The 24,311-nt window shown below is 41.5% G+C and overlaps 1 protein-coding gene across 1 annotated transcript in view; it reads left to right on the top strand.

The window, feature by feature from the left end:
• Window positions 1-2,208: 2,208 nt before the first annotated feature.
• The window catches only part of LOC311039687 (receptor-type tyrosine-protein phosphatase beta-like), a 55,415-nt gene continuing 33,312 nt past the window's right edge, over window positions 2,209-24,311 (top strand). Inside the window, exons 1-15 of the mRNA XM_084049642.1 lie at window positions 2,209-2,870; window positions 5,765-6,236; window positions 11,644-11,769; window positions 12,607-12,759; window positions 13,162-13,425; window positions 13,831-14,097; window positions 14,770-14,886; window positions 14,979-15,125; window positions 15,654-15,771; window positions 16,296-16,441; window positions 20,708-20,974; window positions 21,499-21,557; window positions 22,533-22,737; window positions 23,359-23,456; window positions 23,873-24,038. Coding sequence (XP_083905768.1) covers window positions 2,814-2,870; window positions 5,765-6,236; window positions 11,644-11,769; window positions 12,607-12,759; window positions 13,162-13,425; window positions 13,831-14,097; window positions 14,770-14,886; window positions 14,979-15,125; window positions 15,654-15,771; window positions 16,296-16,441; window positions 20,708-20,974; window positions 21,499-21,557; window positions 22,533-22,737; window positions 23,359-23,456; window positions 23,873-24,038 — 2,662 coding nt within the window. The 5' untranslated portion in view covers window positions 2,209-2,813. The remainder of the gene's footprint in view (window positions 2,871-5,764; window positions 6,237-11,643; window positions 11,770-12,606; window positions 12,760-13,161; window positions 13,426-13,830; window positions 14,098-14,769; window positions 14,887-14,978; window positions 15,126-15,653; window positions 15,772-16,295; window positions 16,442-20,707; window positions 20,975-21,498; window positions 21,558-22,532; window positions 22,738-23,358; window positions 23,457-23,872; window positions 24,039-24,311) is intronic.

The raw sequence follows: 24,311 nt of genomic DNA, 5'->3' as shown, positions 1-24,311 counted from the left end.
TTTTTGGTCATTCAGTCTAGAATTCCTTTGCTGTCTATAACAGTGAAACTCTGATAAAAATAATAGCCATTGTTATGCATTCTCTGAATGTATTTTAGATTTTTTTTAATTAAATAATGATGATGAAGATTAACTGTGAATCATTAGAAGGAGACCTCCTGGAACCGCCTCAAGGACCCCTGGGGGTCCCTGGACCTAATTTTGAGAACCACTGCTGTAAAGTGTCTTAAACATTGAAGACTTTAGGATGTACAGTAGCCTAAACTAACTACACCAGGGATCTCTCATATTTAGTTAGCAATGGTGTATAGGCCTACTGTAACAATATTTTAAAAGGGCATAATTGTTTAAACAAACTGATGTCTTAACACACTGCGACGCGTTGTGAGCTTGTAGATCTGCTATTTTCAAATAGCCTACGTGTAAAATAGGGCTAAAGTGGTTAATGTATGTTTTTTTAAAGTAATTTATATCTGCAAAGAAACAGTAACTATTTGAAAATATTTTTTAATCTCCACTTATCTTTTTGGTCATTCAGTCTAGAATTCCTTTGCTGCCTATAACAGTGAAACTCTGATAAAAATAATAGCCATTGTTATGCATTCTCTGATTGTATTTTAGATTTTTTTTAAATTAATTCATTAAATAATGATGATGAAGATTAACTGTGAATCATTAGAAGGAGACCTCCTGGAACCGCCTCAAGGACCCCTGGGGGTCCCTGGACCTAATTTTGAGAACCACTGCTGTAAAGTGTCTTAAACATTGAAGACTTTAGGATGTACAGTAGCCTAAACTAACTACACCAGGGATCTCTCATATTTAGTTAGCAATGGTGTATAGGCCTACTGTAACAATATTTTAAAAGGGCATAATTGTTTAAACAAACTGATGTCTTAACACACTGCGACGCGTTGTGAGCTTGTAGATCTGCTATTTTCAAATAGCCTACGTGTAAAATAGGGCTAAAGTGGTTAATGTATGTTTTTTTAAAGTAATTTATATCTGCAAAGAAACAGTAACTAAAGTTTTCAAATCATTTCAATGGAGTAAAAGTACAATATAGTAAAAATATAGACAATTGGAAATTAAAATTACCTCAGAATTGTACTTAAGTACAGTACTTGAGTAAATTCACTTAGTTACTGTACACCACTGCTCTCAAGACACTATAAGAGGTTTGGAGTATCTAACGGACATCCTCAATCAGTCCAACAGCTCTGTGACTCACTCTGGAGGCAGCTAACAACTCACTGATATCTATAAATAAGACCAGACGACAGAAGCAGCACTCTTACTATGTAGCCCCAGCCCTTCCATCACACCTGTGACAAAGAGAATGGGTTTTAAATATAGTATTAATCAAAGCATTCGGTAAATTCCCAGTGGGACTCCAGTTTGTCTCTGTGTGGAAGATGAGGGTGAAGAAGACTGACATACACTGGTATGCAGGGTTCTCTGGTGTACATTGCAGTGTGAGTCACTTTGGAGATACTGTACTATACTTTTTCAGATGTGTTAACAACATTAATGAGAGAAAACTGGTACTTTTCTTTCTGTTGCATGAAACCTACTGTTAGAGAACGCCGTTCCTGAAGTTGGCTTGAGTTCCAAGGCCTCCCCACTTCTTTATGCTCTCTCTTGCAATTGTTCTAAGCTTGCCTCAGGGTAGAACATTTCCAGTGTATTAAGACATCAGTTTGTTTAAACATTTATGCCTTTTAAAATATTGCTGTAGTAGGCTACTTAGTTTAGGCTACTGTACATCTACTATTTGAAAATAGCCGATCTACAAGCTCACAACACGTCGCTTTGCGACGTTGTGAGCTTGTAGATCTGCTATTTTCAAACATTTTAGTACTTTTACTTTTGGTACTTTAAGTACATTTTGATACCAATACTTTTGTACTTTTACTCAAGTAAATGTTCAATTCCGGACTTGTAACGGAGTACTTCTACATTGCAGTATTGATACTTTCACTTAAGTAAAACATTTACTTAAGTACTTTTTCCACCACTGCTTGAGAGAGAGAGAGAGAGAGACACAGAGAGAAAGACTTGATGAGAGTGACAAAGACAGGCAGACAGATGGACAAAGAAAACGGGACAGTCAGTAAGGTTTAACCTTCTTTGTGTTTTAGAAGAGAGGGACAGGGAGAGAGAGAGAGTGGGAGAGAGACAGGAAGTAAGGCACACAGAGCTGAACTAGCTGTGCGTCAGGAGAGAGAGAGAGAGTGTGTGTGTGAGAGAGAGAGACACACACACAGAAACCAATACAGCACAGGGCTGACTACTGACCAGCATTGTCTCTGGGACTCGTGTGGAGGAGAGAGGGACAGACAGACAGTAAGAAAGAAAGAAGACAAGACAGAAAGAAGTCGAGAAACAGAAAAATAATAAGACAGGAGCTCTGCAAAGAAAGATTAGACACCATTTGGATTATCTGTTTTTTTTAAAGGACTTTTCACTGGACTACCTCCTTCTCTTCACCAAATTGTATACTCTATCTAAATCTTACTTCCCAGTGTGACTTTAGCTAAAGGGACCCAGGAGAAAGGGAAAGATTATTTTAATTGTATTTCTTTTTATTTTGGGTAATTTTCACCTTTTCCCTCATTTTCCGTCCTATTTTCCAAACAACTTGTACACATAAACGGAGTCGGATGAGAGACATTTTCCACCCGGTGAACGTGGACACGCCATACACACATAGATACACACTTATTACCTCATCTTTAGGAGTATGGTTGTAACTGCCCTGTTTGTGGATTTATTTCATATTGTGGATAATCAACTGCTGCAGAAGAATCACAATGCTGAGATGTGAAGTTCTCTATTTATCTCTCTGGTTGGTCTCTGGGGTCTGTCTGGTAAGTCTCATTTTGTTCCCATCTTTTTATGTTCCTACCTGTCTAGCACCTCGGTATCAGTATAAATACAGTATATGAATATTATAATTATGTTTATCTATGGATAATTGTATTTAAATATTGAATGGGCACATAAGTCTTTATTAATTGTACTGACTGGGCATTGCGGCTTTGGTTCTCTTTACTAATGAGACTTTTTCTGTTGTTACTGTACTTGTTAGTCACCCGGAATCAATGGTAAATAAGGGTAACTTTACTTAACATACTGTAAGGCAAGGCAAGTTTAATTGTATAGTAAACAGCAAGGCAGTGGGAAATAGAAACGTTGTTAGCTTTAATTTAAAATAACTGAGAATTGTAGCAGAACTGCAGTTTTCAGGGTGTTTGTTCCAGATAATATGGCACATAATAACTGAATGCTAACTGGATGCTGCTTCTCCACGTTTAGTTCTGGTTCTGGGGACAGAAAGCAAACCTGTCCCATATTACCTGAGAGGTCTGGATGGTCCATGATGTAGCACAAGATCAGAAATTTATTTTTCCCCTAAAACATTCAATACTTTATAAAGCAACAGTAGTTGTTATTTTGAAATCAATTAGACAGGGAGCAGAGATCTAAGAACTGAGTGATAGGATCCACTTTCTTTGTATCCGTAAGGACTTTAGCTGCAGCGTTCTGAATCAACTGCAGTCATCTGATCGTTTTTTCAGGGAAACCGGTAAAGATACCGTTACACTAGTATAGTTGAGGCTACTGAAGATGAATGCATAGGAATTTTAACTAATCCTGCTAAGACACAAGTCCTTTAATCATTGAAATTCAGGTCTATGAGTCCATGATTACACCAAGATTGAGCATTACAGACTGAAGCTGAAAAACAATGACTTCAGTTTTGTCCTTGTTTAATTGAAATGTGCATTTGTTCAGTTCATCTGCTGAGTGTACATACAGGTAATTCATAACATACACATGCTTAAACATGGAGCTTTAAAGCACAAAACTACTGTCCTTATAGAATTGTGTGTGTGTGTGTGTGTGTGTGTGTGTGTGTGTGTGTGTGTGTGTGTGTGTGTGTGTGTGTGTGTGTGTGTGTGTGTGTGTGTGTGTGTGTGTGTGTGTGTGTGTGTGTGTGTGTGTGTGTGTGTGTGTGTGTGTGTGTGTGTGTGTGTGTTTTATATCCACCCCTTCATGTACAGTACTCTTCATGACTGGTAAAATGTATTAGTGAGATAACGTTCACCTGATTCCACCTGAGTGTGTTTGATTAAATTAATTATGCATGATAACGTTCACCTGGTTCCACCTGAGATGGAACATACAGGTACAGTAGTCAGAGTATTGTACAGTATCAGACTCAATCACTAAATGTAACTGCTAATGTATACTCATATATGCTAGCCCTTTCAATTCGCTCTTGTCAAGCTCCTCGGGCCGTGGACTTTGACTGCATTTCTCAGCCCTTCTGCCCTTACAAGGTCGTGGACTTATTAGGACTATTATGTTGTATCGTTCCTATTGTGTTCTGTTACTCTGTTGTTGTTGTTGTTGTTGCCCTGCTTTTGTGTACCCTATTTTGTAGTACTGTTTCCTCTTCTGCTTAGTTACTGTTACCTGTCTTGTCTCACCACCCGTGTGATTAGTGTTGTTCTCCTCCTGTGTCCTCTTAGTTCCCCAGCCTATCCCAGTGTTGATTGTCTGTTGAGTTCACCTGTGTCTTATTATTTCCCTGTCTATTTAATCCCTGTTTGCATTACGTCTTTGCTTGTTCATTGTTTATGTTGCGTGTAGTTTGGTCATGACCTCAGTTCCTTGTTTGCATTCCTACCTTTTGAGTTATTAAATACTTTGAATTGACCTGTTCAGCCTCTGTCTCCTCCTGCACTTGGGTCCTACAATCTGCCCTGACTCAGACCGTGACAGCTCTACAAAAAAAACATTTCAAAATATGTAATTAAATTGTTCCAAAATATGTTAAGTCAATGTAAATGTAATATACATGTTGTTATCAATGTACATACTGTAATATACTGCATGTCATTTTTCTCCAAATCAAACAGATTTTATTTCACGTTATTGACCTTTATTAGTATTTATTTATTCAGGGAAGACCATTGAGAGCTAGCTCTGTTTTTTCAAGGACGCCCTGCATGAGTACAATGTGATCACAACATATACAAAATACTATATCATTTTAAATGAAGTGGAATATAATGAACATCAACAAAACATCATAATGCAGACACATAAGGGCTACACAAAGCAGGTGCAGTCCTTATGTAATGCATCCTCAAGTAGTACCCTAAATGTCTCTATAGAGACCAATTGATCCAGTTACAGAGAGTCCTGGAGTTTGTTCCATTTGTCTGGGGAATAGAAGACGAAAGCAGTCTTTCCTTGTTCACTGTTCATTCGTGGAGTGATAAGTCTATTGTGATACCCCGTAGTTTTTGTTTCTAAAATTGAAGTTAAATATACAATGGGAGATCTAATTGACTACTGCTGTGTATGCTGTATGATTAATTTACCACCAATACTTTACATTAAATCGTTTGATCAGGTGAAGTCATTTGATGTATTATGTGCATTATGTGCATTATGATGTATTATGATGTATTATCTTGTGTCCTTGCTTACTGTAAGTCACTCTGGATTAAGAGTGTCTGCTAAATGCCTAAACTGTAAACTGTAAACTGTCTCTGTCTAAATTTTAACTAGCCCTCACCTTGGATCACCTCTACAGTACTTTCCCTGACACAGTGTCCAGTTTAGTGTCAAAGTGACTGACCCTGACAAACCATCATTTATTATACTGTTCAGACCTGGCAGAGTAGTTGCAGTTTTGTTTCATCTACATGCATGTTGATTCAATTAACTGTCTGTCTGTCTGTTACAGTATATATCCAGTGCAGCCCCTACATTGGACCGCCTGCCCTGTAACATCTCTGTCTCTGACACAACGTCCAACTTGGACTCCGTATCGGTGACAGTGACGACTCCTGGACAGGGCTGCAACTTCACCGTGACGCCCCTGGACGGCACAGAGTGGACACCTTGTACGAGGAGAGGAGAGGAGAAAGGAGACGACAACTTTGGGTCCAACGAAATAGGAGGCAAGGAACTCGAAGGCGACAGGAGACAAGAGGACGAAACGGGAGACGGAGAGCAAGGAGATAATGAGATAGGAGTCAAGGGCGTAGGAAGCAAGAGGAAAAGCGACGAGGATGAAGGAGACGAGAGAATGGGAGGAAAGGACATGGCAGAAGTCTTCACCTGCCTCTTTGATCATTTGGAGCCTGGGACCTCCTATAACCTGGAGATTCAATCCCAGACCAACCACCAGACAGCCAACATCACTGTGAACACTAGTAAGTCTTGGGTTCTTCTAACATCTTGTAACCTTATGCATTCGTTTTTTGCACCGTCCAATGGCTTTAAAAATAACCGCTTTCAACCTGGCTTCCCTATATTGGGGGTGTCAGACTCATTATAGGTGAAAAAAATAAAGAAACATTTCAAAATGTTCACATTTTGCTAAAATTCTTTTTTGCTATTGTCATGAGAATGAGGGCTTTCTTGGTTTTAGGTTTTTATATACTTAATTAGGTTGTAATCCTATGCGGTTGTTTAGATTCTGCTAAATTCCCATGCTAAAGTTGGCTATTAAATGGATTTAAATATCATTTATTTCAAGCTAAATCACTCCACTCCTTAGCAGTTTGTTAAAAAATGTAGTAGTAGCCAGGCATGGCTAATATCACTGCATAGATATTAGTCTGGATTTTTGGTGTGGAAGATTCATTTCTTCTCGTTACTCACAGATTCCAACGTCACAGGAAAACATTTCCCACTTTGAATAGTGGGCTCTGATTGGTCACCCACAACTCTGGGGTGAGCGAAATGTAATTCAAACCGAGCAGCGCCAGACTAATCTGCTATTTCGTTTTAGCTGTGGCAGATTCGTCTGGTTTCCATGCTATGTCTGCACCAGTTCAAACCCTATTCGTTTGGGTATCAAAGAACACACAGGGTTTGATTTGTTTTTTGATATTTCCTTTTGGGAAAATAGTAGATCTAGAAGCTCACAGATCTTGTACGACAAATTTTGCCATTTGTCGTACAAAGACGTATTTAGGCTTTCACCAATTAAACCCATTAAAACCGGGAAAGCATCTGTGTCATTTTAGATGTTAGTGTTGGCTAAAAATAGCAGATATGCAGATATACAGATATACAAGCTCACAGCGCGTCACTTCGTGCCGCGCTGCGATCTTGTACATCTGCTATTTTTTTACATTTTTGAAAAATCTTGAAAGTGTTTGTATTATGTTTTAATCATCTTGAATTTGATTTAGCTGCATTCTGTTCTGTTCCGTCCAGTTCTGCTGTTCTATTTTGTCCTGTCCTATTCTGATTCCTGGTCCACATGGTTGGGAATGACCGGTCTACATCTTGTCTTCGCCATGCTTTATTAATGAGCTGTTAGATCAGCTCAGCTCTCTCTTGTGTTTGCTGCATGTCAGTGTGTTTGTTTGTGTGCATCCCACGGCTCATGTCATGTAGCTTCCCTCCGCATGGCTCTGTGATCAACTACAGGAACTAGAGCCTGCTGAGAGAGGCTGATAGAGCAATAGATGCAAGCACACGTGTATGCGGCCACGGGCGTGTGCATGCGCACTTTTGAGAGGTTTTTGTGTACATTTTTGTATTTTGTCCTGTGTGTGTGTGTGTGTGTGTGTGTGTGTGTGTGTGTGTGTGTGTGTGTGTGTGTGTGTGTGTGTGTGTGTGTGTGTGTGTGTGTGTGTGTGTGTGTGTGTGTGTGTGTGTGTGTGTGTGTGTGCGTGCGCGTGGTGCATTCATACTGGCGTGGCTCCAGAACAGAAGTCGGGCCCTCAGTGTGTATTTCCAGCGTGTCCAGAGCTCAGGGTTCAGCCATTTCCTGTCTTCATTGTTTCTTTGTTCTGTAGGAAGTACTGGGTGTGTGTGTGTGTGTGTGTGTGTGTGTGTGTGTGTGTGTGTGTGTGTGTGTGTGTGTGTGTGTGTGTGTGTGTGTGTGTGTGTGTGTGTGTGTGTGTGTGTGTGTGTGTGTGTGTGTGTGTGTGTGTGTGCGTGCGTGCGTGCGTGCGTGTGTGTGTGTGTTTTGGAGGAAACTGGATGTTACTGCACCCAGCAGAGCTCAAACACTGACCTTCTTGCGTACAATGCACTCCCACTGTGTGTGTGTGTGTGTGTGTGTGTGTGTGTGTGTGTGTGTGTGTGTGTGTGTGTGTGTTTGTGTGCGCGTGCGTGCGTGTGTGTATGTCTGTGCGCGCGCGTATTCGTGCGTGTGTGTACCCTACCAGCCTCCTTATCTTTCTAGGCACACTGACATTCCAGTTCTCTGACCTTTTGCAGGTACAGTCCATTATAGGCCTATTTTTAACATAGAGTATCTAACTGATCTCCGCTTAAATGGTGTGCTATGATTACATGCTGTGTCCAGTGGTGGCTGTCCCCCCCCCCCCCCCCAACACTCACACGCACGCACGCACGCACGCACGCACGCTGTGATGGCTTTATTGGAATGTTTGGAATACTTTCTATAATTGTTTAACTCAGCGGTTCCTATAATGTTCTTTGGATGTTTTTATATCAATGTTATGTTATCATTAAAATGTTAGTATTTTGACAATTATTTGGGTGTCCACTTGCAATATCCTCACGGGCCACGGCCCATTGGGAATTGCTGGTTTAACCACTTTCAACCTGGCATCCCTATTTTGGGCATGCCATTATAGGCGAACATTGTACAAAATTGTGAGGTTGTAGATCAGCTATTTGTCGCACTACAAAGTATATGGCTCAAGTGGCTTAATTAAGTTATACTGAATAGAGTCCTAATTAGCAACCAGTGAGGTAGCTGCCATGTAAACCATAAGATATGTCAAAACTTTAATAATTCTTGCAGAAACTTTGATTCTTGGGATATGGATTCTGTAGGCTATACTGTAGATGGCACCATAACACAAATATTTTCATCAGATTTACAGTATAATAATTTACACATAACCCAGCTCAATATGATAATAAACTAGAAAAAGCGCATTGTGAACTTATAGATCGGCTGTTGAACATAGTATTGCCTCGATATCGAGATTTGGTATAAAACAAAAATTGATATTTGATTTTGGCCATATCGCTCAGCTCTAGTCCAAAGCAGGTTTTCTAGATTTTAAAGGAAGCCATTGGAGGTGATTCATTTCAGTACAGTATGGAAGTCAACTTGCAAAGAATTGAATCTGGCTTGAGATAAATATAATCCACACACTTTGTTTTATTTATTAGCATTATTTGAATGCATTTCAAAATAGTAATTCATTTGAAATGTCTAGCCGAAAAAAGCCCCTGGAGAAAAGATTGAGTTACAAACCAAATGTAAATGTCCATGTCTTATTTGCCATGCAATGATGTTTAGCAATTGACCCAAATATTCAGCTACGTTCAGTTTCAATGACTTTGGAGAAAATGAAAACAAATGTGAAATCTATAAATAAAGCTATTAACAGGAAAATGGCAAATTATTATGTACAATACACTATACTTTATATTGTTCATACTTATTGTATTTCATCTTATACAGTGGTGTAAAGTAACTAAATACATTTATTCAAGTACTGTACTTAAGTACAATTTTGAGATATTTTTTTACTTTATTGAAGTATTTCCAGTTTTCAGTACTTTTACTTCTACTCCACTAGGTACATCTCAGAGGAAAATATTGTGCTTTTACTCCACTACAATTATTTTAAAGAGGCCTGTCATTTTCTGACAAAAACAACAACAATTAAAACAAAACACTCAAGTACATTTTTAATTCCCGAATGTTACTTGTAACATTGCAGTATTGATACTTTTACTTAAGTAAAAAATATAAGTACTTTTTCCACCATTGCAAACGTGACATCCAGATTCGATTGGCACTACTAGATGTCCAGGCCGAGATACTGGACGCCAATAACATGCATTGCTGCCGATATGGTCCTTTAGATTAAAATACACACCACATTGAAAGGGTTTGCAGCATATAATGATAATAATAATAATAATCATCATCATCATCATCAGCTTATGTCAGCCAATGTGTTGCCAGCATTGTGACCTTTTCTGTGTTGTGCATTGTGATGCAGTGCCAGTTATTTCCATGTAACCCACATACAAATGCACACATATACATAATTCTTTTTACACTATATTTGAAATTGCGATTAAGTGGTTCATTCATACTGTACTGTTTCCCCTCCTAGAACATTTATCAGTGAAAGTCTCAAAAAGTATCAAATAAATACAAATACCAAATTGTTTTACTTAAGTACTCTGTTACTGTCCACCACCGCTCATACATACTGTACAGTATGTATTTGTATTTTTGGGGGGGAATTATTGATAGTACAGAGGAGATAGACAGGAAATGGGGAAAGAGTTCGGGAGAGACCATAGACTGTATAAAAAGAATGGACGAAGCGAAGCCATTGGTTTCTACAGACCGTAAATGAAGCCGATTGTTCAGGAATTTCAAATCCGCTATCTTTCAATATTGCGTCATATCACGTCATATCCTGCAGAATGCAACCAGACCAGTATTGGTTGGGTAGCTTATCAATCAAGAGCGGGGGCTGGGAATGAATGCTATTGGTTGTGTACCTTGTCAATCAAATCATCCCGCCCCTCCTAGAGCATAGCCTACTTTATCGTCAATTTCAAAATATATGGGACCATAATTTACCAAAACCCATATCATGATGATTGAAAGGAGACTTTAAACTAGCGACTGGAAGCATACAGTATGTATGACAATGTTATTAAGGTAAGAAAATCAAGTCTAAAGTTAGTCAAAGGATGGGTTGTAAAAAACCCATCCGCTTGCATTAAGATAAATTCTTCACCAGCAGGGGTAAAACAGCGAAACTACAGGCCATTCATATGAACTGTCACTTGAACTCTCTTCCTTATTCGAGTCAATTTCAAAGCAGGAAGCTGGGCCCTTGGGAGAGACATGCAACAAAGGTCCAGGGAGGCTCAGGAATCGAACCGGTTACTCGCTGTCAGGCTGCATCAGAGACTATTTCAGAAACTATTTTTGGTGCGCGCCTTAACCACATGACCATCTACGCCCCCAGACACATAGGCATTCCTAACCTCCCCTGTGCCAACCCGCTTCCCAGCGTATTCCCTGCTTCCTTTCTATGTTTTTCCCCCACAATGCCTCTCAGAGGTTGTGTGTGTGTGTGTGTGTGTGTGTGTGTGTGTGTGTGTGTGTGTGTGTGTGTGTGTGTGTGTGTGTGTGTGTGTGTGTGTGTGTGTGTGTGTGTGTGTGTGTGTGTGTGTGTGTGTGTGTGTGTGTGTGTGTGTGTGTGTCACCAAGGGGGCTTTAAACGGAGCGAGAACAATACAATCTGGGTCCGACATCTCTCTCCACCCTCAGTACCACGCTGACACACACACACATACACGCACACACAGTCACACACAATTGACTTTCTCACACAAACTCTGTTTTGACTAGTATGGGTGACTGGAATGCTGTAATGTACTTTCACTTGATCTGCAGCCATTTTGGCAGCCATTTTAAGTAGCCTACTGAGGAAGCAGACATTTTTTAAACACATTAGCTGTCTCATCTCTCTGTATCTCCTGTTTCCTTCACTGTCTCTTTCCCCTTGTGTATCTCAGTATTTATTTTATTTTATTTTTTCCTCAAAAAGTAAATTAAACTGCATCTTTGTGTCCTCTGTCCAGGGCCGTCAGTGGTCAGTAGCTTAGTGGTGAACTCCAGGGCCTACAGAAGCCTGGATCTCTCCTGGCAGGCTGGCCCAGGGAGGACAGAGCGCTTCAAGCTGCAGCTGTGGGACAACCCTGCACCTGGTATGTCTCTCATTTAGTTTTTCTTTTCCAGGGGCGACCCAAACGGGTTGTGACATCTTGCTGTGTGATTGTTATTGATTTTTTCACACACTGAACAAGGCATGATGGTCTTACTGTATGATGACAAGTTGTTGAGTAATATTCTTTAAAGAGAACAACTTATCTCCTGTATTCCAAAATCGAACTCTCTCTAGACTATAGAATATAAATGAGTATTTGCACTGTCTACAAAAGAGGGATTGTTGCTACTGTATGGGATAGCTGGACATATTGATTGGCTGGCAGTTAACTATTATCCATCACCGCCTATTGTTTTCTACTGTAAGTACAAACCCTCAACAAGCTAAGCTGCTGGTGCAGTAGGCTATAGCAGCAGTAGGAAGAAATATTGATATATATCCTCATGGATGGTCATGTATTTATTTATTTACTTTAAATCATTAAATCATCACAATCATTGTATTGGCTCCTTTCATAGGCTGCATCTGGTCCACGTATCTCCAGTTTCACCCCTGGTCAGACAGTTTGGTAGACCATCGGTCAGAATGAGAGACAGACCAACCTCTTGGGTCCGACTTAAAAAAGCTAAATTATTTCATATGAAAAGTTGCAACCATGCAAGTGTGTTGTAACTCTGAGGCCTTCGCACACATAAAATGGCAGATCTACAGGCTCACATTGCATAACGCTTTGATGCATTGTGAACTTGCAGATCTGTTATTTAAGGTGCACAACACAATGCGCAAACAAGTATAACTCACATGCCTGATTAAAAATCAGGCATGTAGAGGTAACTGGATTTCACTGTTCATGATATTATGTTCTGTGTGTTTTCAGGCTCTGTGTCAGCACTACTGAGGAACATGACTCTGGAGAGCACAGCAACACGGCACACACTCGACAACCTCACACCTGGACGTCTCTACAATGTGACCATGCAGACAGAGGCCGCCGGGCTGCAGAACAGCAGGACCATACAGGCGAGGACGGGTAGGCTTACACATTTACACAATGCATACTGTAGTGTAGTGTAGTGTAGACCCCATGGGGGGGGGGTCTTCAGATGACATTAAAGTGACGATTTATGGACTTTTAAGACCTTTTAATACCTAAAAAAAGTAATCAAAAGTAATCACCAAACCATTCTATATTCAAATTGGCTTAAGAGATGACCGACCGGCGGGTGGGTGGGTGGGCATGCAAAAGGTGGCATGCCCATATATGGGCATATTGGGAAACAGTGGTGTAGAGACAAGCATGTACAGAGTTTGTTAAACTGAATATAACATCTCTCTCTCTCTCTCTCTCTCTCTCTCTCTCTCTCTCTCTCTCTCTCTCTCTCTCTCTCTCTCTCTCTCTCTCTCTCTCTGTCTCTCTCTCTTATTTATTCAGTCCCTTCTGCTGTTTCCAATATCACTATTGACAACAACAGCAGTCAGGTAAATTTGTTGTTGTCATGGCAACGGCCAGAGGGTGACCTGGATGTGATCATCATCACCCTCTCGGCCAATGGGACGAGTCCGAAGGAGATGATCCTCCCTCCGGATGCCACAGAGGCTGTGATTGACATCTTGACCCCTGGAACGACCTATCAAATCACTGTTACATCCAAGAGTGGCGAGCTGACTAACCAATCAGCAGTCACAGCCACGACAGGTGAGATAGTCATGTCTATTTTTCTGTACTGCTTGAGGATATTACAGAAGCACAATCTGATTAAATCAACCCTCAAATCCCATTTTTACTGAGTAGGTTTTTAACTTATTTTTTAAAAAAAATGTATGTATTGTGCTTCATGTTATATATTCTATGCTGCATTTATTGTCTTCTATCGCATTATTTTATGTGTTTTGATTAACTGTACCGTGTATTAACCGTGTAACACTTTGTGTTTTTTAAAGGTGTTATTATAAATATATATAGTTTATATTATTACTGTTATAGTAACAGTAACATTTGGCTGTAAGATGTCAATTTGTCAGAGTCAGTCTGTGGAAATTACCTGGTTAAAATGTGTCAATGTTTTGAAACATTGAACATGTTTTTCTCTCCCTTGTACAGTTCCAGCCCCTGCCTCCCATCTCTCTCTGACTCAGACTTCTTCCAGCGTTCTGAAGTTGACATGGGCACCCCCCTCAGGTCACTGGGAGAACTACAGAGTGTTTCTCTATAACGGCTCCCAGGAATTATCAAGCACCACACTGGCTAGAGAGACTGTGGAATACAGTTTCCCTGGGCTTGGTTTAGATGCTGGGAGGCTGTATAAGGCGGTGGTGAGAGTGGAGAGTGGAGGAAAGGCAACTGACACAAGCTGTCATGGTGGTATAGGTGAGATCAAAGTCTGGATGAAGTTGAAACGGATACACTTTCAAATTTGGTTTATGGGAGATGCAGTGAAGTAGTGATAACATCATTTTCATCGCTCTCAAGATAACAGCTCATCATAGTTTTTTCCCCCGCAAATTAGACTCCCATCATTTAAAGGAGTAGTTCACCCAAAAAATTACTTACTTTCTATAAATTCAAAGAGTGTGCCAACTCAAAGAGTCGGAGAGACTCTTTGAGTTGTTCATCAACTTATTGGCTTAGGAATGCGACAAAAGCTAAAAAAAAATCCATGAATTTAATGCATCATGGGGTGTGTAATTGATAGAAAATACGTTTTTTTTTGGGTGAACTACTCCTTTTAAGAAAAAAAAATATTGCATTTGATGACAAAATTTAACAAAAAATGCCTGTGTGGCTTTAGAAAGTTGAATGTCTGGGGTATCTGGTGAATGAAATCAACTACCTGGTTGGATAGAGCAGTGGTTGTCAAACATTTTAAGGCCAAATTGATATGTACAGTATTTGGCTGTGGAACTCCCATGTGAAAACACCTTTTGCCAAGGACCCTCACAGGAGAAGATTTGTCAACATTTTTCATTGTTTAGTCAAGTCTCAATTGTCGTTGTCTGTGTGATAACAGTGTGTATCTGTCCCACCCTCCTCTCTCTCCAGCTCCTGGCTCGGTATTGGACCTCCACATCCGTCACTCAGATGAGACCTCCCTGAGCGCCATGTGGAGCCACGCCCCCTCTGTTTTACGTGACAGCTACTTCTTGGAGATTCGCTACGGTAATAGCTGATGTGAAAATAATATGATGGTGTAACAGGCATCGCAGAACCTTGAAGTGCAATGCATCATACTTACCGTGTGTATCGTACAGGTAATGTCACCGTGGCTACCAGGGGGGTGGAGCCTAACATGAGAGAATGCACGTTCAATGTGCTCACACCCGGGAGGCTGTACACTATCGCCGTAACGACCAGGATTGGGCCGCTCAACAGCACTGCCTCTGTGGAGGGACGGACAGGTGTGTGTGTGTGTGTGTGTGTGTGTGTGTGTGTGTGTGTGTGTGTGTGTGTGTGTGTGTGTGTGTGTGTGTGTGTGTGTGTGTGTGTGTGTGTGTGTGTGTGTGTGTGTGTGTGTGTGTGTGTGTGTGTGTGTGTGTGTGTGTGTGTGTGTGCCACACATGAACGTGTGCGATCAGTTTTAGATCAATTGATTAATTGTCAGCAACATCTTCTAGAAGCCCTTAAAGCTACAATCCAGGATTTATTGTAATGATTTAAATTCCCAATACCCAATCAGTATGTTTGAGTTGATAGAACTTGCACACACCTGCAGTGGTTGACAATATCAATAAAGTTATTTGAAGCAGACGGCTCACCAGGATTGGATACTATTTATTCCAAACAATAACGTCAACTTTATTGTAGTTCGGACATCGTTGCAATTACCTCTCTTTGTCAGTAGAGGGCGACCACTGACATAAACCTACGGATTGTCGCCTTAAGAAAAGTGTTAACAATAATAATAATCAAAATTATTTATGTTCCAGTTCCCATGGCAATGAGTAGCATCACTCTGACCAATACGACAGTCGACAGCCTCCAGGCATCGTGGAAACAACCCACTGGAGATCTGGACTCCTATGCCCTGACACTGAAACAAGACAGGTCTGTTTCTGTCTGGCCATCTGTTGTACTATTTGCAGTGATGGAAGAAGTACCCACATGTTTTACTTAAATAAAAGTATCAGTACTGCAAATCTGCAACGTAGATATACTCTGTTACAAGTAGAAGTCCCGTATTCAAAATGTACTTGAGTAAAGGTACCAAAGTATCGGCATAACAATATACTATAATGTGCAGAATGTCCCAATTCACAAGTTCAAAATGTAAAAAAAATCTTTAAAAATAGACGATCTACAAACTCAAATGATTCGCATTGCGACGCATTGTGAGCTTGTAGATCTGCTATTTTCAAATGGCCGAAATACAGTACATGTTTTGTAATGATAATCCAAATCTAAAAAGTAACTAGTAGAAGCAAAAGTACAGAAAATTGGAAATACTCCAGTAAAATAAAAACATCAAAATGTTTTACTTAAGTACAGTACTTGAGTAAATGTACTTATTTACTTTCCACCATTGACTATTTGTACATTTAATTTGAGTGATCTTCTGGCCTTCCATGCAGGGTTTCGGTCCAGAGCCACAGTGTGGGAGCAAACTCCTCCTCTCTTATGCTGGTTGGCTTGACTCCTGGCACCCTCTACAGGCTGGAGGTCAGTACTGTCAGTGGAGGAGTGCGCTCTAAAAGCATTGGCCTGGAGGGACGGACCGGTGAGTTGTGGTAACACACACACACACACACACACACACACACACACACACACACACACACACACACACACACACACACACACACACACACACACACACAGTAGGAGACTCAAAGAGTCTCCTACCTTAGATTCCGCCAGTCATCAAATTATTGGCTTAGGAATGCGACAAAAACAAAAAACTCTCTATGAATTCAAGGCTTCATGATAGAAAGTAAGTCATTTTTGGGTGAACTACTCCTTTAAGACTCACTTGGTGCTCGGGTGGCGCAGTGGTAAAGTGCCTGCCCATCACCGTGGAGGTTATGGGTTTGAATCCACCGTGGTGTATCTGGCTTTGTCAAGCGTCTATCTATACGAATACAATTGGCTTGTGTTCGGGGAGGGAAGCGGAGCGGGGAGGTTGATCATTGTCTCTGAGCGGACTGGGGGGCGCCGTCTGTCAGCAAGGAGTGTTGGGTGGGAGGAGTAGTAGGACGAAGGCTCTACGTTCTCCTGGTGGGGGCTCCTCACTTGTAGGTGTGTCAGTAGGATACAACAGTCAATTGGCAAAACGACTACATTGGGGAGAAAAGGGGGTAAAAAAAATGCAACAAAAAAAAAGACTCACTATGAAGTATTATTCAAGTCAAAGGTTTTCACCTGGTGAAGATAATAGGAATTATTGTTGTCGTGGTCTGCTGGCCATGGCGGTGTAATATTTTGTCTCGGATATCAACCCAAACTCCAATATGGTAGTGAGTATATTGAGCTGACTGATTTGTTTGCGCCTGATGCCATGACCACGCATTGAGGTTAGACTACGCACTCCATATTTGGGCATAGTAGCTGCATTGGGAACTGTTATGGATGAGTCATAGTGACATGAGTGTGAAGCCGTGGTCCGTCCGCCCACCCACCCTCCGGCCCACCCACCCGCTGGCCGGCCCTCCCATTAGTCAATTTTAATATAGGATATGGACGTGATCAGGAATGGTTTTAATCATCAATAAACATCAGGCAATGTTTTTCCTTCTATTCATTATGGGTGTTTATATTTCAGAATGCAAGACAGGTTAGTCAAACATGACGTCTAAATTATCCTGGACAGTTTTCTTTCTTTTCTAAATAGACTTCCTATTTATTCATCCACATAGCTTATTATCACAATGGGTTAGGCTCCATGCCCACACCCTGTGAGGGATGTGACCTATTGTGTAACACGAAACGCACACGCACGCACGCACGCACGCACGCACGCACGCGCGCGCACGCACGCACGCACACACACACACACACACACACACACACACACACACACACACACACACATACACACACACACACACACACACACACACACACACACACACACACACACATACACACACACACACACACACACACACACACACACACACACAGACACACACACACACACACACACACACACACACACACACACACACACACAGACACACACACACACACACACACACACACACACACACACACACACACACACACACACACACACACACACACACACACCTTCAAACCCATTATGTAAGGTACAATGACTGGCTGATTGACCCTGACTGTGTTGAGAATGTTTTTTCATAACTTCCAGGAAAGCCTACTCAATACACCTTAATTTACTGTAAGTTAACTTAACTCTGAGAGTGTACAAATGTAACCAAATGGACCCGTAAGAGTCCATGTGGTTCCATTTGTACACTCTCAGAGTGTAGGAATGGAACCGGGTCCATTTGGTTCCATTTGTACACTCTCAGAGTGTAGGAATGGAACCGGGTCCATTTGGTTCCATTTGTACACTCTCAGAGTCGCAAATGGACAAATTAGCGGAGGATTGTTATGTGTAGAAGTATGTTTCATTTCTGTTTCATATAATAGATTGACACTTTAATACAGTATATTTCACCTCACAACATGCACATGAGGTAAACTAATGCAGTCTTCAGTTACCTTTTTAGTGTTGGACTGGATGTTAAATCATCCTGACCACTGGGTTGGGACATGAGCTACAATGAGTATGATTGTTAAATGATCTGCTTTTTCAGCTCGAGAACCAAAAGAGAAATTTGGTGTCTCCCGGGGAACCAAACGAACAAAAACACACTATGAATTAATTACTTAATAAAGGGATAGTTCACCCAAAAAAATACTTATTTTCAATCCATTACACTCCCTATGAAGCCTTGAATTAATGGATATTTTATTGTTTTTGTCGCATTCCTAAGCCAATAATTTGATGACTGGCGGAAAGATGCTAATGTCTCCGGTAGGAGACTCAAAGTTGACACTTTGTGTCTCCTACCGGAACCTCCACCGGTCATCAAATTGTCGGCTTAGGAATGCGACAAAAACAAAAGATCTCCATGAATTCAAGTCTCCATGGGGTGAACTATCCCTTTAAGCCTTATTTCGTTTTAAATAGTTGAACATTTATTTTTAATTTATTTTTGAAAAATTCTGAATATGAAAATGTAGGTAAGATTATTATTTTATTTTTTTCACAACCAACAAACATCAAAAACTGGTCCACAACCCTATGTTTGTGAGACAGTGATCTGTGTGCAATGCAGCTTTTAAATTGTTTTGGCAATTCACAGCAAAACAGCGGACAAATCCCCCCACACACATAAGTATTCTATCCCATGCATTCCCAGGAAGGGAAACTGTAGAGATCAGAGATACTGTACCTACATTGTATTAACAGAAGTGAACAACCAGAGGAAACACCTCGTATGGGACAAGGAGGCGGCTAGTTTGTCTCTTGGGAAAACTTGACCGCAGCTAACCTTTTGGTCAGCATCAGCTAGCAGTATCCATCCATCATCGCCAAAATGGTGCATATCTGCATTTTTCATTATGTAAAGATGGACCCAAATAGCCCTCACATTTGAGTACATTTTCTCAAAGTTAAATTAACACATTGCTGTGATAGTTGTTCCAATGGATCCAATGTAGATATTATTTAATCACAAGATCTCGTTAATACTGTTACTTTCTTCAATATTTATATAACGCACACTTTCACTTCCACTTCATAATAATAATAATAATAATAATGATAATAATAATAATAATAATAATAGTAATAATAATAATAATAATAATAGCAATGCAACATGTTGTGAGCTTGTAGATCTGCTATTTTTGCTACTTTTGTGTGACACTGTAGTATGGCAAAGTAGGGCATTGATTCACAAGAAACAAAAAATAAATCTGAAGATACAAGGCTTGATATTCACAATTGGACCACTGTAACTTCAATAGTGATACTATTGTGACATGGAAGTATGTTGTTTACTATTACTGCACTGTTTGTCTTTATTACATTATTTATAGCAAGCATTGTTACAGTCTGTCTGTTGAATCAAAATGTGAAACCTTTGGCTCAATGCACCAAATCAACCCCATAACAAACAATATGCGGTTAAATGATTAATTGAGTATTGTGCTTGCCGATCCTATGCATTTCTACAAGCCCTCAGTGTGGTCTTAGTCATTTCCCAGATCCCAAACCACGTTTTCACACATGTGTTCTGTGTCCTGATGCGTGATGTATGGGTAATTGTGTAAAGCATGTTGGATTGACATATGTGGGAGGCAATGTACGGAGGGGGAATGGAGAGGTGTTGGCCCACTGTTCCAGGGGTCCTGCTTATCTGATTAGATCACAGACGTGTGGAACAATAACAGGGGACCTGTGTTCTAAAGGCCAACACCAGGCTTGGAATGTCCCACAAACAAAGAGTTTCCAAAGCTTCCTTCAAAGGCTTCCTCTTTGTGTGCACGCGTATGAGCGTGCATGTGCTCACACGCACGTGCACATGCACATGCACACACACACTTCTTCCTATCCGGAAGAACTCATTATGTTCCCACAGAATGTTCTGGCTATTTTCAGGACCGATTGAGGTTAGAATGGTCCACAAAAGTGTGTATAATGTTTTTTTCCCGTTTTCTTCTTCCAAATCAGCATTAAGGGGAACAAAGAATAACACACACAACCTTCTATTGACTTATTCAGACGTTTTGTTATGTTGGGTTTTCAAACCTATTTCCCACTTTTCCATCTTCATTCGATTAAGAGTATCACGATATCAAAACAAACTAAATGTTCTGTCACTGTTTCTTACTTTCTTATTTATGTCTTTCCAACCCCTCTTTCTTTCCTTTTTCTCCCCCTCTTTCTCACTCCACCTCTCTGTCGCTGCATCCACTCCTCCAACCCCATCCTCCCCCCTCCCCCCTCCCCCAGTTCCGGCGGCGGTCTCCGAGGTGACGGTTGCTAACGGCGGCCGGTCGGATGCGCTGCACGTGTCGTGGCGCCCGTCGAGCGGCGCAGTGGACAGCTACCTGGTGCGTCTGCAGGACGGGACTCGAACCGTCCACACCCTGGCCGTCTCCCGCTCCTCTGCGCCGGAGTGCTCCTTCAGCTCCCTGGTCGCCGGGCGCCTGTACTTGGTCGTCATAGTGACGCGGAGCGGCGGGCTGGAGAACGCCACGACGGTGCAGGCCAGGACACGTAAGAGATGGTTTTCATGGTGGAGGTGGGGAGAGAGGGCAACGGTGCTAGTGTACAGTGGTATTCAAATGATGGTTGACAGAAAATGTGTATAGTTCTTTAGAACAGTGGTTCCCAACCTTTTTTTCCTTGGAGCCCCCCCTCACCTGCCAGTGAGGAGCTACCACTGGGAGGACATGGAGCCTTCGTCCTACTCCTCCCGCCCATCACTCCCCGCTGACATGTCCCACCCCAGCCCGTAGGAGTATGTCACCCTCCCCGCCCGGCTTCCCTCCCCAAAACAACTCTACTACTGCTTTACCATGTGCCACCCGAACTTTGGCATTTAGCTTCTTTTTTTTCCTTTTTGACAAAACCTGAAATTATTTTGACAATGTAATGATCCAAAAATGCAAGTTATGATGTTTAAAATGTTGGACTACCTCCAAACACCCTCATGCCCCCACTGTGATATGGTTATTTTATGTACAGTATTTAGTTTACTGTAAACTATTTGATGTGTTCTGTTGCCTTTTGTCTTCTAGAGCCTGCTAGCGTTCAGAACCCGACAGCAGTACATTCTGCTAGAGATGACTTCCTAAAGGTACAGGACAGGCTCTATTACTCTATCACTACAATGAATCTCTCACAGAATCTCTTAGATATATCTCTTCATTTTTAGAGACAGACTGTAGGAGAGCGGAGAGTGTAGGAGAGACAGACGGTAGGAAAGCCGAGAATGAGAGAGCGTAGGAGAGACAGACAGTAGGAAAGATGAGAGTGAGAAAGCGTACGAGGGACAGACTATGAGAACTGACAGGGAGAGAGTGTAGGAGAGACAGACAGTAGGAAAGATGAGAGTGAGAAAGCGTACGAGGGACAGACTGTATGAGAACTGACAGGGAGAGAGTGTAGGAGAGACAGACAGTAGGAAAGATGAGAATGAGAGAGTGTAGGAGAGACGGACTGTATGAGAGCTGACAGGGAGAAACTGTAGGAGAGACAGACTGTATGAGAGCTGACAGGGAGAGAGTGTAGGAGAGACAGACAGTAGGAAAGTCGAGAGTGAGAGAGTGTAAGAGAGACAGACTGTATGAGAGCGGACAGGGATAGAGTGTAGGAGAGACAGTCCCAGGGGTACATTGTGGCAGGGGCGTCACGGCCATTCACTGTGCGTACGACGCGACATCCTCACTCTCACAGATCCGTGATTTCATACCCCCCACTTTTTGAAAAAATAAAAAATACATTTTTTTTTCATAATAAATCGGTAAAATCAGGCAAAAATAAGAATAAAAAAAAAAAACGCAACATTTTGAAAATACAAAATGTGTTTACATTTGACAGTTACAAATGTTTTTCACAATTTTTCAAAAATAGCAGATCTACAAGCTCATAGCGCGGCACTCGGTGCCGCGCTATGAGCTTGTATATCTGCTATTTTTGAATAGCCAAAGTGTAGGGGTATAGTCCACCGAAAGTCCATCCCCCCCACCTTCTGAGAGCCTGTGACGTCCCTGCATTGTGGTTCCAGAGGGGAGTGTCTTTACCACGGCGCTCTGTATTGTTCTAATCTCAGGTGTACTGGCGGTATGCGCCAGGTGACCTAGACCGCTACGTGGTTCTGATCAGCTACAACCACAGCATTCTCCAGAACCAGACGGTCTCTGCAGGGAACAACGAGTGTGTGTTCTCCTCCCTCGTCCCCGGAAGACTCTACACCGTCACCGTGGAAACTTGGAGCGGGGATTATGTCACCAGCCTCTCCACTGATGGGCGAACGTGTGAGTTGAATAGAATGTATAACCTTGAACCCTCTATTCTTAATGAAATGGACCTGAGAGTTGTATCTGTACTTGGGCACGGTCTACACCAATCATCTTTGCCAAGAATAGCAGATCTACAAGCTCACCATATGTTGTAGATTGTGTATTTATTTGTCTCTTTGCCTTTGTTAGTGGTTTTCTTGTATTATATTTTACTCAAATGTGTTACCATTAAGTATTTGTACTCACCTTTAGTGACTTTTAAGTACTTTTACTTAAATGAGTGACTTTATTCTGACTTTGATGACTTTTAAGTATTTTACACATTTTATTTACTTTTAAGTATTTGTATTCCCTTTATTTACTTTTAAGTACTTTCACTCACTTTGATTACTTTTTACCCACTGTAGTGACTTTTTAGTCACTTTAGTTGCTTCATCAGAGCTGATAAACCAGTATTTGAAAGAAAAACAAAGTATAGGATTTTGAAGTGGAAAAACACTTCCGTGATCCAGGGGGCATTGTTTTTGACGTCAGACTCTATTAGCACTAAAGATAATACGTCTACTGATTTTTCATGCATTTATTTTGAGTCGTTGAGATATGTTGATCGTAATGTTGTCTCGTGTTTTACTGCAGTCCCAGCAGCAGTTGCCAACCTGTTGCTTGGCAACGCCGCAACAGTCGATTTGACTGTCAACTGGAGCCCTGCCCCTGGAGACGTGGACCACTACGAGGTGTGTGTGTGTGTGTGTGTGTGTTTGTGTGTGTGTGTGTGTGTGTGTGTGTAACGCCCGGGATTCGAGTTGAGAGTTGGCTTTCCGTGTGGAAAACCAACTCTTAATCAGTAAGCCAAAGGGATGTCCCCGTTGCTCGGGGGAGATATTAGACTTTCAGGCCATCAGGCTGAGGCAGTGAACCACTCTGTTACGTGTGTGTGTGTGTGTGTGTGTGTGTGTGTGTGTGTGTGTGTGTGTGTGTGTGTGTGTGTGTGTGTGTGTGTGTGTGTGTGTGTGTGTGTGTGTGTGTGTGTGTGTGTGTGTGTGTGTGTGTGTGTGTGTGGTCAAACGAGTGCACACACAAAAAATAAATTGCAGTTGGGCCAAAGTGATATAAATTATAATGTCATACTATTGTCATTCTTTCCCTTTAGGTTACACTCCTCTTCAACGACACGCAGGTCTTTCCTCCTGTAACACTTGGCAATGAGGTGTGGCAGCACCGTCTGACCTCTCTGACCCCTGGAAGACTCTACAAGATTGTGGTCTCTACATTCAGTGGACCCTATCAGAGAGCCCAGTTCATAGAGGGACGTACAGGTAGGGAACGCTGTTTCACACGGTAGCAATGAACCACCTAAGCCCTAGTTCATCTTAACTTTATGTCAATTAATGAAAATAGCCGACCTACAAGCTCACAATGTTTTCGTTCATTTGTTTTTTGTACACAAAAGGGTACAAAGGGGACACTAGGGTTAATGTAATCTGAGTTCCCAGAAGTTTTGCCAGCTCTCACATACAAACGGGAGGGGCGAGAAAGGGTTAATGTGGTTTACACATTCTTGGCTGTTGCAGATAAAGGCCTTGCTCAAG

The sequence above is a fragment of the Gymnoscopelus microlampas genome (genome assembly GCF_963454915.1).
Source record: "Gymnoscopelus microlampas genome assembly, chromosome: 23".
In the NCBI taxonomy this organism is placed as follows: Eukaryota; Metazoa; Chordata; class Actinopteri; order Myctophiformes; family Myctophidae; genus Gymnoscopelus; species Gymnoscopelus microlampas.
The sequence above is the reverse complement of the archived record's forward strand: the minus strand, read 5'-3'. Positions and strand labels throughout refer to the sequence as shown.